This window comes from Sparus aurata, chromosome 9 (assembly GCF_900880675.1).
Source record: "Sparus aurata chromosome 9, fSpaAur1.1, whole genome shotgun sequence".
Taxonomy (NCBI): domain Eukaryota; kingdom Metazoa; phylum Chordata; class Actinopteri; order Spariformes; family Sparidae; genus Sparus; species Sparus aurata.
The window spans coordinates 27,641,148-27,656,594 of NC_044195.1; the positions used below are offsets into that span (position 1 = coordinate 27,641,148).

At 41.3% G+C, this 15,447-nt stretch overlaps 2 protein-coding genes across 6 annotated transcripts in view; both read right to left on the minus strand.

The window, feature by feature from the left end:
- The window catches only part of epb41l5 (erythrocyte membrane protein band 4.1 like 5), a 32,863-nt gene extending 30,462 nt beyond the window's left edge, over window positions 1-2,401 (minus strand). For all 4 annotated transcript variants that reach the window (XM_030428653.1, XM_030428651.1, XM_030428652.1 and 1 more), the window contains exons 1-2: window positions 2,179-2,401; window positions 543-755 (exon numbers count right to left, since the gene is read on the minus strand). In XM_030428653.1, the coding sequence (XP_030284513.1) occupies window positions 543-722 (180 nt within the window). In that variant the 5' untranslated portion in view covers window positions 723-755; window positions 2,179-2,401. The remainder of the gene's footprint in view (window positions 1-542; window positions 756-2,178) is intronic.
- Window positions 2,402-4,366: 1,965 nt separating this feature from the next.
- The window catches only part of ptpn4a (protein tyrosine phosphatase non-receptor type 4a), a 77,365-nt gene continuing 66,284 nt past the window's right edge, over window positions 4,367-15,447 (minus strand). For both annotated transcript variants that reach the window (XM_030428024.1, XM_030428023.1), the window contains exons 20-27: window positions 15,183-15,349; window positions 14,481-14,571; window positions 14,223-14,284; window positions 12,540-12,686; window positions 11,846-11,974; window positions 10,174-10,322; window positions 9,252-9,387; window positions 4,367-8,831 (exon numbers count right to left, since the gene is read on the minus strand). In XM_030428024.1, coding sequence (XP_030283884.1) covers window positions 8,403-8,831; window positions 9,252-9,387; window positions 10,174-10,322; window positions 11,846-11,974; window positions 12,540-12,686; window positions 14,223-14,284; window positions 14,481-14,571; window positions 15,183-15,349 — 1,310 coding nt within the window. In that variant the 3' untranslated portion in view covers window positions 4,367-8,402. The remainder of the gene's footprint in view (window positions 8,832-9,251; window positions 9,388-10,173; window positions 10,323-11,845; window positions 11,975-12,539; window positions 12,687-14,222; window positions 14,285-14,480; window positions 14,572-15,182; window positions 15,350-15,447) is intronic.

The window sequence follows — 15,447 nt, forward strand, 5'->3', positions numbered from 1 at the left end:
ACTAAATACTGTCAATGTGTTTACATGCCTATTCAAAAGTTTAAGTTTAAGTCTTCCCTTTTGTAAGACCACTAATGTGTCACCACTGGCAAAGGAATAGAGCCCCACACACACTAAACCGACATAAACTGCTGAGTCACCTCACGTCGCCTGTGTCTGGACTAAAATATGCGCTTGAACACACCGCAAAGACTACAGCCGACAGCCAGCTAACAGGTACGTTCTGCACCTGCGTGACAGGAAATAACTCCACAACAGCAGGTGGTGGCAGTCTGTGCTTGTCAGCATATGAATGTGTGCATGTGGTTGGGTTGATGTGGACAGTGCTGCACATCTTTCAGTTGTTGGTATGACAGAAAAGCACTATATAATGCAAGTTCATTTACCATTCAATTGGCCAAAAAGGCTGACAGAATCGACTATTCAAGGGTTTACTATCTACAATCAAATATAGAAGAATGCCCAACCTATGATATGATGGCTGAAGATCAACAAGCGTACCTATTCCAGCATAATAAACACGTTCTAGCAACCGTCCTTACCGGCAAGTCAACACTGACGTCTGTCCCATCCAGTAAGGATACGCGGCAGGTGATGATAGACTTTGCATCCCCAGCAGCAGGTATGTGCGTTGTGGCACGCTGAGCCTCTCTTAACCGGGTCTTCTCTGCATGTTTCCGGATGGAGCGTCGCCCCAGCGTCCTGCGCAGGAAACTCAGCATGATGGGGGGAGAGGGAGGGTTACACTACCACACCTGGAAGAGAAGAGAGCAGCACCTTCAGAATTTAAAGCAGCTACACAGGAATTTCATCTTGCGTCAATTTTGGCAGCTCTAACTTTGTTTTAGTGCCGTACCACCAGGTTACAGAGCAGTTTCTTTCCGTAATTTATCAGCAATGATATCGATTATCGGAAAAATGCTGAATAACGATGCAGCCTATCCCTTGTCTAAATACAATAAACATACAGAGTAAGTGGAGGCTTGTCAGGTGGACAACAGTTGTATACTAGTCCCACAGAAACATGAGATGCAGGAAACTGTGTTTGAATTACATTGTTTTTGTGTAGTCTGTTGTAATATGAGCTGGTAGGTAGCTAAGGTTAGTTATGCACCATGAATACCTGACATTACTGAGAAAACTGTGCACCTGCGCCATATCTGTTTGCATTATCAACTATAGTTTATATAGGTGACATTAACAAACTACATATCTGACACTGGAAGAGGCGAGGCGACAAGCTATAATTATTATTATTAGGTCGAACATATGGTAAGTACAGTGGTTAAAAAAAAAAAAGACCTGCCTCTAAATTGACACTTGACTTTACAAGTTAAATTAAGTTAAATGATGGCTTACCAAAAAAAAAAAACTCATCGCAATTAATTAGGCGATATGGCAAATTGACATCAATGTAATCACTTTATAAATCAGCTGAAGAGACGAACAATTGATTACGTACATCGATTTAATTGAATGAGCAGCAGTAACCATGGTTATCTCAGTTAGCTAGCTACGTTGATTAGCAAGTTGACGTTTAGACGTTAGTTAGCTAACCAAAAAGTCAACTAACAAGGATAAAAATGTCTTAAAACGTCAGGAAGAAACCTAATATTTTTCCCGTGTAATGCTATTCGACGAATACAAAAAGCCAAGTAAGGATAAAGACTATATTTGAGATGGAGTTTACACACCAAATTAACCGATAATTAGCTAAATGAATCTGAAAAAGTTAGCTAACGTTAACGGTCGTAGATGTGTAAACTTGCTCGTTATTTGTGTTTTCGGGTCAAATAATAAACCGTTGAGGTGGACACGGCAGCCAAACCCGTTCCTGAAATATAAAGAAAAAAAATACGCTTGGAAACCTGTCCAAAACCTTCAGAAATAAGATTAATAACGCAAACAAATACATAATTGAACGCTTATCATCACAATTCTACACATTTCAGGCCTGAAGTACCTGGTATAAGCAAAAGCAACAGGTGTGCGCTTGTTTTCTCTACGGGAGCTAACCGTTAGCATTGAACGCTAGCGATACGCAAAGACTCCGTCCACGCGAGAGCGTCTCGCAGAGCAAAACAAACGCCGCCTTCAGCCCTCAAAGCTGGATCCGACATACACTTGCTCCGCAGCCACTTGTGGATCCGTGGAGGTCTGGATGAAGAGGATACTTACAGGAACCTCCTCGTACGAATTCACGGTGAGAGCACGTCCGCTTGCATCGTTAGACGACTAAACGGCAGCCTCGTAAATTCCCATGGTTTGTAACTTGTTCCCCCTTCTCCTGTTTGTGTTTTTCTTCCTCTTCTGCGCCTCTGCGGGATAATTTTCTCTCCCAGGTCCCAACAAAAAGTAGGAGGCAAAGCTGGCCGCAGGAAGTGACGTCACGTTAAATCCCTAACAAAAAACTTGATTAGCATTTTTAAAGCGACAAAACGCAGCTTCTTCTTCTTCTTCTTCTTTTGTGGAGCTGTTATGATTAAATTACGCTTTGTGTAGTATTATTTTAAAAAACAAATACTTTAATTTTAATTACCTACAGTTGTACAAGCTTTAGTTTATATTCTTATATTTAAAAAGTCCAGCCAGAGAAAATATTGTCTGCTCTCTGTTATATGGATATACTGTAATTAAAGTGAAATATATAAATAATCACACATTCATGAAAAAGTTTACAGGCCGTCTGAAGCTTGGCCTCATTCATAGAATGTGTTTGAACCATACAGTGTAGTCCATCATCATCATTTGACAGCAGCACCCCCTGCTGGCTGTTCTGAAAATAATACATGATTAATTGGCCAGAGATAAACAGACTTGTTTGACCTGTGGTTCATTTTGGGTTTAGAGGTCATTATGCAATTGCATTAGTGTGCACAGAGGCAGTATTCAAGAGTAGTCAAGAAGTATTTTCACTGTTTTGGGTGTCATCTGAGGAGCTGGAATACTGCTTCACATTTTATACTGACCTCTTATTTACTTCAAGGATTAAATATATATTATGTTATTGCTGCAAAGCTTTGCCAACACGCAAAAATCCTCAATCTGATTCTTTATAGATGCAGCTGCATATATAGAATTGGCTTGACTTCTCTGCAGTAAGAATGGGATGTTCACATATAATGTATGTGGATGGTGTCGTGGTAGATACAGTATGTGTTGCTTCTAACTCTGTATTATGTCTAGTAATGCCTAGAAAGTGCCTTCCTCTGCTTTATAGTTTAAGTTACATCATCCTTTATACTAGGGAAAAAATGCTGTTTGAATACAGTGTGTTTGCTTGTAAATCTGCCCATTTATCTCACTGAAATGTTATTTAAGGTAATTGTGTCTTATTCAGCGTAATGCCATAATGAAGTTTTTACTATAAATTAGACAAATATACATGCTAAGATTCTGAGTTTAATGCAGCATGCTAAACACATGTTGGTTTAACCCAGCTGTACTCGACATATCAAAAAAAGATATTTTTAAGTGGGCCTCTTTAATGAATGTCGCGTGCAATGAGCACTGATACGTCTAAATAAGCACACAGACTTTAAAAATTAAAACTTTTTTGCATGATGCATATATCCCCATGTTAAATCTGGTCCTTATCGTGAAAGAAAGTCCAGTAGATGCATTACTTTTTCTGCTCTGGGGCTTTAATCCTCATATATAGCTCTCTGTCGGTGTAATTTCCATAAGAGACTGACATTAATAGAGCATAAAAACATATTTAAAACATAACATTTTAAATAATCCAGGTCTTCAGCATGGAGTCATCTTTTTCATCTGCTCACTCTGCCACAGTGATGCGATGTAACGAAGTGTGTTGAGAACAACTCTGAGGTATTTGTACTTAATTGTTTCAATTTTCTGCTGCTTTACACTCCTACTCCACTACACTGTGGAGTCAAATATTGTGCTTTTTACTCCAATACATTTATTTAGAACTCTGTAGTGACTAATTAGTTTGTTACGTCATGTTACATCAGAGCCTAAGTGGCACTTATTAAAATTAATTAATTTAATTGGCATTCAGATAAAAACACTGAAAAAGCTCAATTTCGGATCAACCCTTAGAATCATACATGTAAATATATGTTTCATGTCATTGTACTTCTACTTTTGATACTTAAGTACATTAATCTTAAATACTTTAAGACTTCTATTCAAATTTTAAACACAGTATCTTTACTTTTACTCAAGTATGACTTTGGGGTACTCTTGACATTGCCTAACCTCACTTTTACAGTGTGGAAAAGCAAGGTGATCTGAAGCCACGTCTCCATGCTTTGACAGACAAGCTTTAATTGTTCACAATCAAGCTTATAGACATGTCCAAAGCACCGTAAAACCACGATACCAGAAAGAAACAAGCAACTGAGGACAAAGGTTGTTTTTTTTTATAACACAGGTAGGAGTTAACCAAGGGTATAATACGGTAAAACATTTCTCATTACTTTGTGTTTCATTATATATACACTCGCTGTTATAGATTTCAAAATAAAACAAAACTTTGTTGAAATAGCAGTCTTGAAATACACATCATCTGTGTCACATTTGAATCATCCAAAAAAAAGGAAGGGGGGGGGGGGGGAGAAAAAAAAAAAGTCAAAAAATCAAAATAAAAACAAAATCTTTCTGCTCACAAATGATTTTCCCTTTTATTTTAAAGATTTTTTTTCATATACAACATTGTATTTACATGGTCTAGTATTATTTACACAAAATTAACAAGTGGCACTGTGTAGTTAGGAGTTCTTTTCTTTTTTTTTTTTTTTTCTTGTTCCCTACTGGTCTTATTTTCAAAAACAAAAACAAAAATGACAAATTAAAAAGAAGAAGAGCGACTTATTTTAACAATGCTTTATGTCTCCAACTTTTCCTTTTTTTCTTTTCTCGTTTTCAGTAGCACTACCTGCCACTCAGCCTTCTCCTACAAAGTGCTGTCCTTTCCCTACCCGCCTAGAGCTGTTTTCATCTTTACAAAAATACAACTAAACCCGCGCCCTCCCTGTGTCTGGTCCCCTCCAAACTACCTTTGATCAGTACCCTAAACGCACAGACAGTACCAATTATGTGTCAACAACAAGACGCTTTTGAACGCAGACAGCTCACTGCTGGACATTTTGTGCAGATGGAAACTCTGGCAGCCCCGATTTATCAATTATTAACTTTTCACTGCAGGGCCGATGTTTTATTTTCCCGTTAGAAATCGCCATGGTTTCGCCAACTTGCTATTGATGCCACTTCATCAGGAGGCCTTCAGCGTTAATTATTCGTGATCTGGTGGTAATTTGATATTTGGGTTGGCCCTGCTGCTGCTGCTGAATACAAAAAAACTGATGATGAGAAGGGGCGAGCCGCTGGGGGTTGAATTCTTTTGATTTTAAGCTCATGCTTGCGGGGTCTGTGATGAATTTGTAACTGTCGATTTAAACAAAAAAAAAAGTTTATTCAATCAGTCATTCACAGGCTAGCTTCACACTCTTCCCTCCTGTGGGAGACGAGCTTGATACTGCTCTACTGTACCCATGGTATTCTGTTCAGATGTGTCATTTGCCTGGAGGCCGTGCAGAGAGAGTGGGATCCATGTATAATGATCCAAAAGAGAGGCAACTGGGGACGAACAATGAGAAGAATGGACTGTGGATGTTTTGCGTGGGCTCCGCCGAAACGACTGATGTTGCCTGAGAGAAGGCAGATTTTTGGGAGCTAAACTAGAGCGAAGAGGAAAAAAAATAAGCCGTTTTTCTCGGCTCTTCTTGATCCCACCTCTCCGTGTGGCCAAAGTGTGATTCAGCTGTTTGAAAAGGGATGCGTGAGCACGGGGTTTGAAATGTTTCACAGAGTTTCCTCTCTGAGAAAGGCTCCATCTTGAGATCAGGTTTAGATTAGGTTTGTGGCGTAAGTGCACAACCTTTCAATTCCAGTTAACAGACAAGCAGGCTTAGACCAGACAGCTAACAAACTATATGTTAGAAATGGAGGAGGAGGAGGAGGACACACACACACACACTCTCACACACACACACTCACAGCAGTAGGTATTTTTCCAGCAGAATCCATGGAAGGAGCCAATGACAGCAGGTACTGAAGCAGCCGATAAGAATAAAAAAAAACATCTCAAATCATGAGCAGGCTACACTTCATCCCACACCGCTCTACGTAACCTGCACTGAGACCGGACGAGCGACTTGATGCTGGGTTTTGTGAATTAAAAAGTCTCCTATCACTCGTTTTTTTCAACACATTATCTTTAAAAAACAACAACATGTGCCTCAAAATTAAGTACCATTGGGAAAGATCAATTTAGAAAACAAAAAAATTAAATTAAAAAGTAAAAAGTAAATCGGCTGAATGTTTCCGTTTATGCCGCTTCTTTGAACTGTCAAGTGTTCTCTGGCAGACAATCAGACAGGTTTTTAGATAAAAAGTTGAACAGCAAAAGGTTGTTTTGTTTTTTTAAAGCCCCCGTTCCGGTGACCTCCGAACCCCCAATGAAAGGAAAAGATCCAGCGAGGAAAATTTAGAACAAATAACTAGTCTTTTCTCAAACAAAACCCCACCAATTGTAAGCGGAGATGTGTGTTTGCCGATTCAAATGTGGGGAGGTCAGCGGAGGGAGGCCTTTAAAGATTTTACCATTCACACTAAAGGTTGAGATCAGTTCACTGTCGATTCAGCCGGCAGTTTTGTTGTGTGTGAAACCCTGGAGGGGATACAAAAAAACAAAAACAAAAAACAAATACTGATTGCATAAAAAAATTCTAGCAGCTTTCAACCACTTGAGAACTAAATGACTGACCTCTGCAGAGCAGGCAAGAAAAGTTGGCACAATGCTGATCGGCCATTGTTTAAAGGGGCAGTTCAAACCCAAATCAATGATTCATGTTTTTCCTCTCGCCTGTAGTGCTATTTATCATGCCATAAAAAATGTCTGTATTCTCTCTGATATCAAATTGTCCTTTTTCAGAATTCATGACTCGGTTACTAGAGATAATCCACAGACCGTTGCTGTGAGCACTTTCATGTTTGATTTTTAGGTTCAACTGTCCCTTTAAAGTTGTCCCGCTCAGGGGGAAACCAATTAGAGCGTCACATACAGTGGGGCTTTGTCGTCAGTGTCTGGCTCAAGGACACTTCAGCTGCCCACTCTGTCAGTTGCAAAATAACCTGCAGGTTTCATTCAGCATTTAATTGACTGCGCATGAATCTGAAGAAAGAAATGAACTGACCTCAGCCTCGTTTCTTAGCTTTATCAGCCGTGACGGCCGGGAAAATAGCTTAGATTGTAACTCAGTGAGGCCGTGTGTCTACTGGGGCCTCTCTTTATGACGCCGTCTTCATTTTCTGGCGTCGAATTAATTATGCAATGTGAGGGGAATTCGCTTTGAATAATCGGATCACTGCTCATTATGTCTTTCCAGCGAGAGAGGTCTGTAGCTGTGGCTGCACAAGAGAAAGAGAGGTGGCCAGCAAACACACAGGGCCCTGAGGATTGTAAACCAGTTATGTTCTTCACCACGCCAAAAAACGACGGCCGCTTCAGAGCGCGTGTTGTCTGCAAGCTCAAAAAACACAGCACAAAGCAGGATAAAGAATACAACTTGCCACAGCATTGAACAAGAGGTGAGACACAAAAAAAAGAAGTGCTTTCAGCTGTCCATCCGTCAGTCTGTGCTGTCAGAAAACTGAGACGAGAAAGCTGAGAAAGATAAAAACCAAGTACAATAAATTAAATCACTGTTTTTTTTTTTCTCCACAAAAAAGCAAAAAAAAAAGAAATTAAGAAGTAGTTAGAAGAAGAGGAATCGCACTACTTAACTACCTAAGATTTAATCAGGAAAGCATGAAGCTCTAGATTCATACAAACAAACATACAAGTTTTTTTTTTTTTTTTTTGTTCAGTGGACAGGGTTTGACACAAACTAAAAACACAATAAATACTCTTTCTGAGGAACAAAAGATAAGGTATATCTCTTTATCAGCTAAAAAGGACACTAAAAAAAAAGGCAGGTCCGTCTGGCAGACTCGCTCAGAAGGGGACAGGGCGACCCTCAGGGGGAAATAAAACAGGGGGAAAAAGCTTTCCATCAAGGGGGGCAGCCCGTCCCCTTCGTACTTATGGCACTACAGCAATTCCCCATCCACATTTTATTCTCTCGTTCTCTTATCTTTTCACTCTTTGAATACTTTTTTTCTTTACCCTGAACAAACAATATCCCCTAATGGTACCTATTCAACACAGCTGGATTTCATTTTTTTTTTAAATTCTAGCTTGTCCATGATTTTCACGTTTGTTCGTTTGTTTGTCTTTTTTTCCGTTTTTTCTCAGCATAAAGTGCAACAGTGCTTTTGTTCTCTTCTCCGGCCACCTGGCCTCCTCCTGGTGACCCCCGACCACCCGTCAAAAGTCACGGGTTTGCAGGATCGGGATCGGGGTCGGGGTTCACGCTGGTCTCGCTGGTCACGCTGGTGGCGCTCGCTGCGCTTGCCGCGCTTGCGACACTCGGCTCCTCCACTTCATCCTCCTCCTCCTCCTCTTCATCCTCCTCCTCCTCCCCCTCTTCTGTCACTTCTCCCACATCCAGCACTTCCACCTCTTCATCGTCGTCATCCTCCTCGTCCAGACCTCCTTCCAGTAACTCCACCACAGCCGCCTCCCCGTCCTCCGTCGCTGCCGTCGCCTCCTCTCCATCACCTGCTGTCTGCTGCTCTTTCTTCTCCTCCTCTTTCTCCTCGTCCACCTTCTCTCTCTGCTGGTAGATGGCGGTCTTGAGTGGTTTGACCAGGCCCTCCTCGTAGACCTTCAGGATGGCCTCACATACAAAGCGGTACTGGCTCTGATGGAGACAGAGAGAGAGAGAAAGATAAATTAGCGAAATGTTTAAAGTGGCGGGGAGACAATACGTGTATCTACATTAGAGCTGGAATAATTAGTTGATCCGAAGACAGTTAGACGTAACAATTTTGTTTATCAATGAATTGTTACGTCAAATGTCAAACATTTGCTTGTTTCAGTTTATTAAATATCAGTATTTGTTCCTTTTCTTTGTCATTTGACAGTAAATGAAGAGTCTTTGGGGTTTTGGACTGTTTGTTGGACAAAAGAAGCAGTTTTAAGACGTCACTTTGGACTCTGGGAGATTGTGATGAGCATTTTCATCAATATTTTTTTTACTTTTTCAAGTCTAATCTAGAAAATGATCTGCTGATGAATCACTAATAAAAGTAATGGTTAGTAGCAGCCCTGGTCTACATACAGGCGTTTGGATCATCATGGCTCTCTGGTCTCTCATGGTCCTGACGATATCGAGGGGATAAACCGGCTGACCGCACTCCATTAGACACAATGCTGTCTCCATGGTGATCAGAACCCCTGTCCGACCAATACCCGCGCTGGAAAAATGAAACAAATACACAACAGAGTTAAGTTAAGAGTTAAGAAGAGCTCATCAAACAACACACAACACAGCATGTTAAGTGTTAGCACCATCCACAATCTAAATTTTAACAGTCCTATAGACCAGTTGTTTCCTTTCTGTATCATTAAGGGACCCAGTTCCTTTCAATAAAAACAATATTTTGTATTATATTCAATGCATGACAATAACATTAGAGAACAACGGATATAGTGAAGTGCATGATAAACCTGAATAGTGCTTTTTAATTTCCCCTTCCTCAGTTTTGATATCTTCTGTTTAGGAGTGCCTGGACTGCCTTTGAAATGTTCTTTTCTCCTGTTTTCCAGAAGCACCCGACACAAGTTTTGCCTGCATTGTGCTAAATAGAGCAACGGGTCATCGTGTCTTGTTACAAGACTTGAAACAGCCTTTGAATTTGCATAAACAAAACATATTATTGCATCAAAGATAGTTGCAAAAGCTCACGTTGCATTGTTTACAATACATCACCCGAGGAAGGGCCGCGTAAAGTAATGTGTCCAATCAGAATCACCTTCTACTTGGTTACGTCACTCTGGTGGTTTGTTAGCTTAGCCTGGATCTGCTGGTCAATGAGGTTAAATGTGGAGTGTGGAAACATACGTAAGAGGACCTAAATACTGAAATCTCTCTGATCTCTCTCTCTCTAACCTGAAAAGCAGATTGCTGACTTCTTCAATATCGATCACAATCTAAAATCAACAGATTGCCACTCCAAATCACAGAGAGAACAGATGTATACCTGCAGTGGACCACCATCGGATGGTCCTGTCCGGCCCGTTTAGTCCGTACCAGAGCCACAAAGTCCAGGAAATCAGTGGAGTCATCAGGAACGCCGTGGTCCGGCCAGGCCAGGTACTGGATCTGGGTGAGCTCTCTCTGCTGCTCACTCTGAACACACACAGGAGAAGAGAAGACATGACTTCATATTACATTTTCATGCCTTTCAGGAAGGCTTCTTTATTATTTGAGGCTTTTGAGAGCTTCCCGAGTAATTAACTATTCTCAGATATCAGAACTCGGAGTCGGTTCAAAGCTGGTTCTTATATTTCACGTGGGCGACCTCATAGCATGTTTCATTGAGCTGTTTGTCCTCAGGGGGAGACTGCACTGTGCCCTGTTTGTGTAATTATGGCCTTTAAACATGTTATGAAACGGGCAGTGTGAATAACAAACAGTGGCTTTATTTTTTCCACTGCACTGGACCACTTGGTGTTTCACATCGTCTTATTTCATGAACACGAGATAACGAGAATATTTTCTGTATATTCCTGGACAAAACTTTACAGCCTTTTTAATTTAAATCACAGTATTTTACATGCTGTTTTATAGTTTTATTGATTGTATGCTATATTTGATTGTTAATTTTATTTTTTCTGTTTGTGCTTTCGGACCTGCAGGACTTGTTTTTATCTTTCTTGTTATTGTCCTACTTACTACGTTTGGCAAAATTCAGATTTTTCTGCAGTTAAATTATAAATCAAAGATCCTTTTATTTACACTAAAGGGAAAGAAAACACTGTCAAACGAATTACTGTAACAAGGTCATGTGTTGCTCAGTAATCAGAAATTAAGAGTCAGTGATATTTAAACCCAGCAGGGACACAACGGTGACGACTCAAACACAAACCGAACCTACAGCGGAGAGAGCCACTGACCACTGCTTCAAGCGCGACTCAGAGCCCTTGTGCTCCTCTTTAATATTGCCTCGCTGCCATTGCCATGGTAACACATCTATCTCCATAGCAACAATCACAGGCAGAGGAGAATGCTAATTGCCTCCTCCTACAGCCCATGATACATGGGCAACACACAGAGAAGTAATCAGGAAGACACAGACAGCGGGAAAGCGGGAGGAAGCAGCGGGAACACTTGATCCTCCATTAAAAGTTCATTTTCAATTAGATTTAGTCCTCAGTGCCAGCGTGGTGGATGACCTTTATACCAGAGAGGAAACTCGAGGCACAAAAACAAATAAGTGGCCTTTAGTTCAGGTGGCAAATTAAAAAAGTTCCCCCATGCTGAAGTGGGACTGTCAGCATCCAAACAACACAAACTTACAGTCTCCGTTTCAACTCTCGCCGTCCCACTTCTCTCTGTTTGGTTCCTCTGTTCTCTCTATTTCAGCAATGTGACTGACTGGGGTGGTTTGGGGGGGGGGTTGTCATGGCAACCAGATCCCAATACGTGGCCCGCATGCAGCAAAGCGGGATCCAGAAAAAGAACAGCCCACACTGGTCACCATGGCAACACACCTCCTCGGGGCCCATCGGCGGCTCGTCCTTTCCCCGAGACGCTGGTCCCCGCTCTGTGATTGGACCTCGCTAACCTGCTCCGGTTATCCCTTTTTCTTTCTCCTCGTCACCTTCCCTCCCCGCTTCTGTGTGTCCCTCTCTGTGTGTTAGTGTGTTTACCTGTGTGTGAGTTAGAGTCATCTCCCGGACCAGGAAGGCAGAGTTGCCCTCTTCGTTGTGGCACGTTACTGTGAAGTCTCCGTAGGTGGCGCTGCTGTCTGGATTGGGCCAGTACTGGTGACACTTCACCTACAAACACACAAACACAAAGCGTTCTGTTTACAAGTGAACGTCTAATTCACTTAACGGGTCACAACTGTTATTCTCAGCTCAGGGGTCGGAGGTCAAGCTCTGCTGCAACTCTCAAGTTAGTCATCTGTTCTTTGCTCTTATTCAATACACAAATACGACGCACAAACAACATATTCAGTCCATCTGGATCCATAATAAGAACCTCCAGGTGATGAATGATCAACGCAACTCAACAACACGTCTTACTAATTTCAAGGGAACTTCGCACACTAAGCATTTTTCTTTTTGAATTCACACCTGGTTTGATGAGTAACTTGTTTTCACACTCACAGCAACACGACTTTTACTCACTTTGTGGTTTTAATGATTACTGCTACCAGTTTTGGTAAGCAATTAAATATTTTCACAGTAGATTTATGTTAAGAAGTATCTCGCCAAGATGTGCGTTACGTGATACACAGTAAGGACGCACAGTCGATCATGTCTAAACAAAATCTCAACATGGCCACACTTTTATTTTTGTTAACATGCTGCGGTCCCTCAGTGGAATTCTTCTACATACCCGCCCTCTCTCGACCTGCGTAGTCAGCATGACCACCATAGATGAGCCCTGCTCCCATGTCATCTGCCAGAAGTCAGGGCAGGTGTTGGGCAGCGGGCCCTGGCACGCAATGTAGCGGTTTATCAGACTGGAGGCTGGAATCTCCATCTACAGAGAGGAAGAGACACAGAGAATGAGATACAGAGAAATCAGGTTGCAGAGGTCTCACCTAACAGCTTCTCTTCCTTGTTAGTTTCAAGAGGAAGGATGTGTTTTGTGTGTTTTCAGCAGTGTAGAGCTAGATGTTTTTCTGAAACACTGAGTCACGTTCTGTACAAGGTCAAATATAGTAACACTGTAACATTGAAGTTGGAAAGTGAATGCCATCAGATAATGCCGAAGTTAAAGCAGCAAGAGCTTCAATAACAGAGCCCTGAAACCCTGAGATGACTCAGAATTTCTTCACTCAATGTGTTTTGTTCTTTTTTTATACCTTTTTGGTAAGATACCTGACAGAAGGCCTGTGGTTAACCGACGCTTAAGAGAGTTTCACTTTTTTTACCTCTAGCGGTTGCATTTTACACTTCAGAAACCATAAAAGTGGGGAAATAAGTTGTGAAAATGATCTTGCCAAACAAAATGTGCTAACTGTAATTTGCCCAGTTGGCAATGCAGCTAGCGATTCGGACTGGGACCTCGGAATGGGTTTGTGAACGAGGAAGGGGCTGGGGCTAGCTAGTTAGCATGCTGACTTCAATAAATACCTCTGCAATGCAAGACATGTACATCTTTGGTACGTCAAAACTCTTATTTCTTTAGATTTTGTTGATAATCTTATTAATGTTTTATTGTTTTTTTAAACAAAATTCATACATATTGCAGCTTTAATTGCACATCTTGTTCAAACTTCCCAATAGCTGCTGTAAATCTCCCATTTAATTATAAATAAAAGATAAGATAACAGCAAAATTTATGTCATGGTGTCTGCTTCACTGTGTGAAATGAAAGAGGAAGACACACCTCAGAAAGCACACGAACATTAGTCTCACTACGTTTTAGCAAGTAGAGCAAATACAAATTAAATTGAAGGTCGTGTCATTTTTAGCAATGCCTGGGAAATGTCAGATTGACAATAGGCAGAATCTGTCAGATCATCGCATTAATCAGAAAATGTAAAAGTGGCTGTAAAGGGCTGATTAGATGAGTGAGATGAGTGTGAAGAGGGGGCGAGTGTCCTTCACGCTTACAATGATCATTAACAATCACTCAATTACAGCACCATTCTTACTTCACGTCATTGTTAGACTGTTTTCAGCGCGCTACTCTCTCTGTAATGTTCAATAGAGCCACTACAGAGTATTTACATAACATAGACGACAAGAGTTTGACTTCCAAAAAGGCTGAAAACTGACAGACGAAGGGCTTTAATTAATAAAAAAATAAATGATTTCTCCAACGGGCTCAGACACGATCTGCTGTTAGTTGGACTCAAAATCCTGCAGAACATTAACTCGGGGGGGGGGGGGGGTTTGTTCGCTCGTGAAGCTCATGTGGTTAATTCATTCAACAGTGTGGCCGCCGTGGTGTTTCAACATGTGTTTTGATGGTTAGCAAAGAAGACCACCCAGCACGCCTCAAACGAGCAAAACGCAGAGATATTGACGGAGAGATGAAAGAGAGAAAAATAAGGAGGAGCGAACTCACATTGATGTAATTTGCATTGATGTAGTCATCTGTGCTTTTCAGAATGACCCGAGTGGCATCGTCTGTGGAGACAGGAAACAAAAAGGGAGGGAAGAGATTACACAAGGCGAAAAAGACCGAGAATCATTGACAAAGGAAGAAAGAAAAGAAAACGTAGTGAAGAGAGAGAGAGCGTGATGGAAGGAACAAAAGGTTAATGTCGGTATGTATTTAAACACAGGAGCCAACAGAAACGGAGAGGAGTGTGCAGTCACGTACAAGGAGAGATGTCTCTGTAGCGATTTTTGGAAACGTTCTGAGGTAATTTGGCACACAGCATGGTCATCCCCGGCCTCTTCCTGTACAGTTGCTGCAAGAAAACAAACACAAATGAATAGATTTTTAATTTAATTCTACTTTATACTTAAATAAGCAGTTCTCAGATGAAAATAAGGTCCTTAGAATACAGTTTGAAGCTAGAAAGGAGGCAGGGTCCGCCAAATATAAAAGCTACATAGTGCACCTTAAAACTCTGGAGTCTGAGGCCCCGTAAAAAAGTTGCACAGCAAATGTATCAAATGCATGAAAATACTTGAACATATGAAACAATGAAGTACGGCTGTCAGCACAAGAGCTTTTATGCAGTGACTGTTTACGTCTAACAATCTCTCTCAGTAAAAGCACAACACACATCTTAAACAGGAAACCGTTAAGTTGTTATGATAAAGGACAGGAAGTTATAGGGATGTGAAGGAGGAAAGAAACACTCAAACTTCTGATTCTTTGTAAGTCAGTAGCTCGTTTCTGAGGATACTTATGTTTGTTTGAAGTTCTTGTTTGATTTATGTGAAACTTGTAAAAGAAAATGAATCTGACTCTCAAAAACAAAACAAAAAAACCTACATTCTGTCACATTACAAGTTTGTTTGGGCATGTATGCAGTGCTGTGTAGTGTGTGTGTTGATTTCCATTTCTCCTCACATCAAATTGTGCCAGTATGGCTCCACTGCTCAGGCCTTCCTTCAGTGTGACCATGGAGTCCCTCAAAGCATGCTGGTCTAGCTGGGCAGGGTCCTGGGGGGACTTCTCAGGGATGTACTGAAAATCTGGCTCCGAGTCCGCCTTCTCCTCCACGACGTCGTAGATGGCTGGACGGGACAGGGAGGAAATACGTCACAGTTTAAAAAACACACAGCAGAAGTTGATCTATCTGGAGGGAGAGCCAGGGGAACATACAGTTCATCTA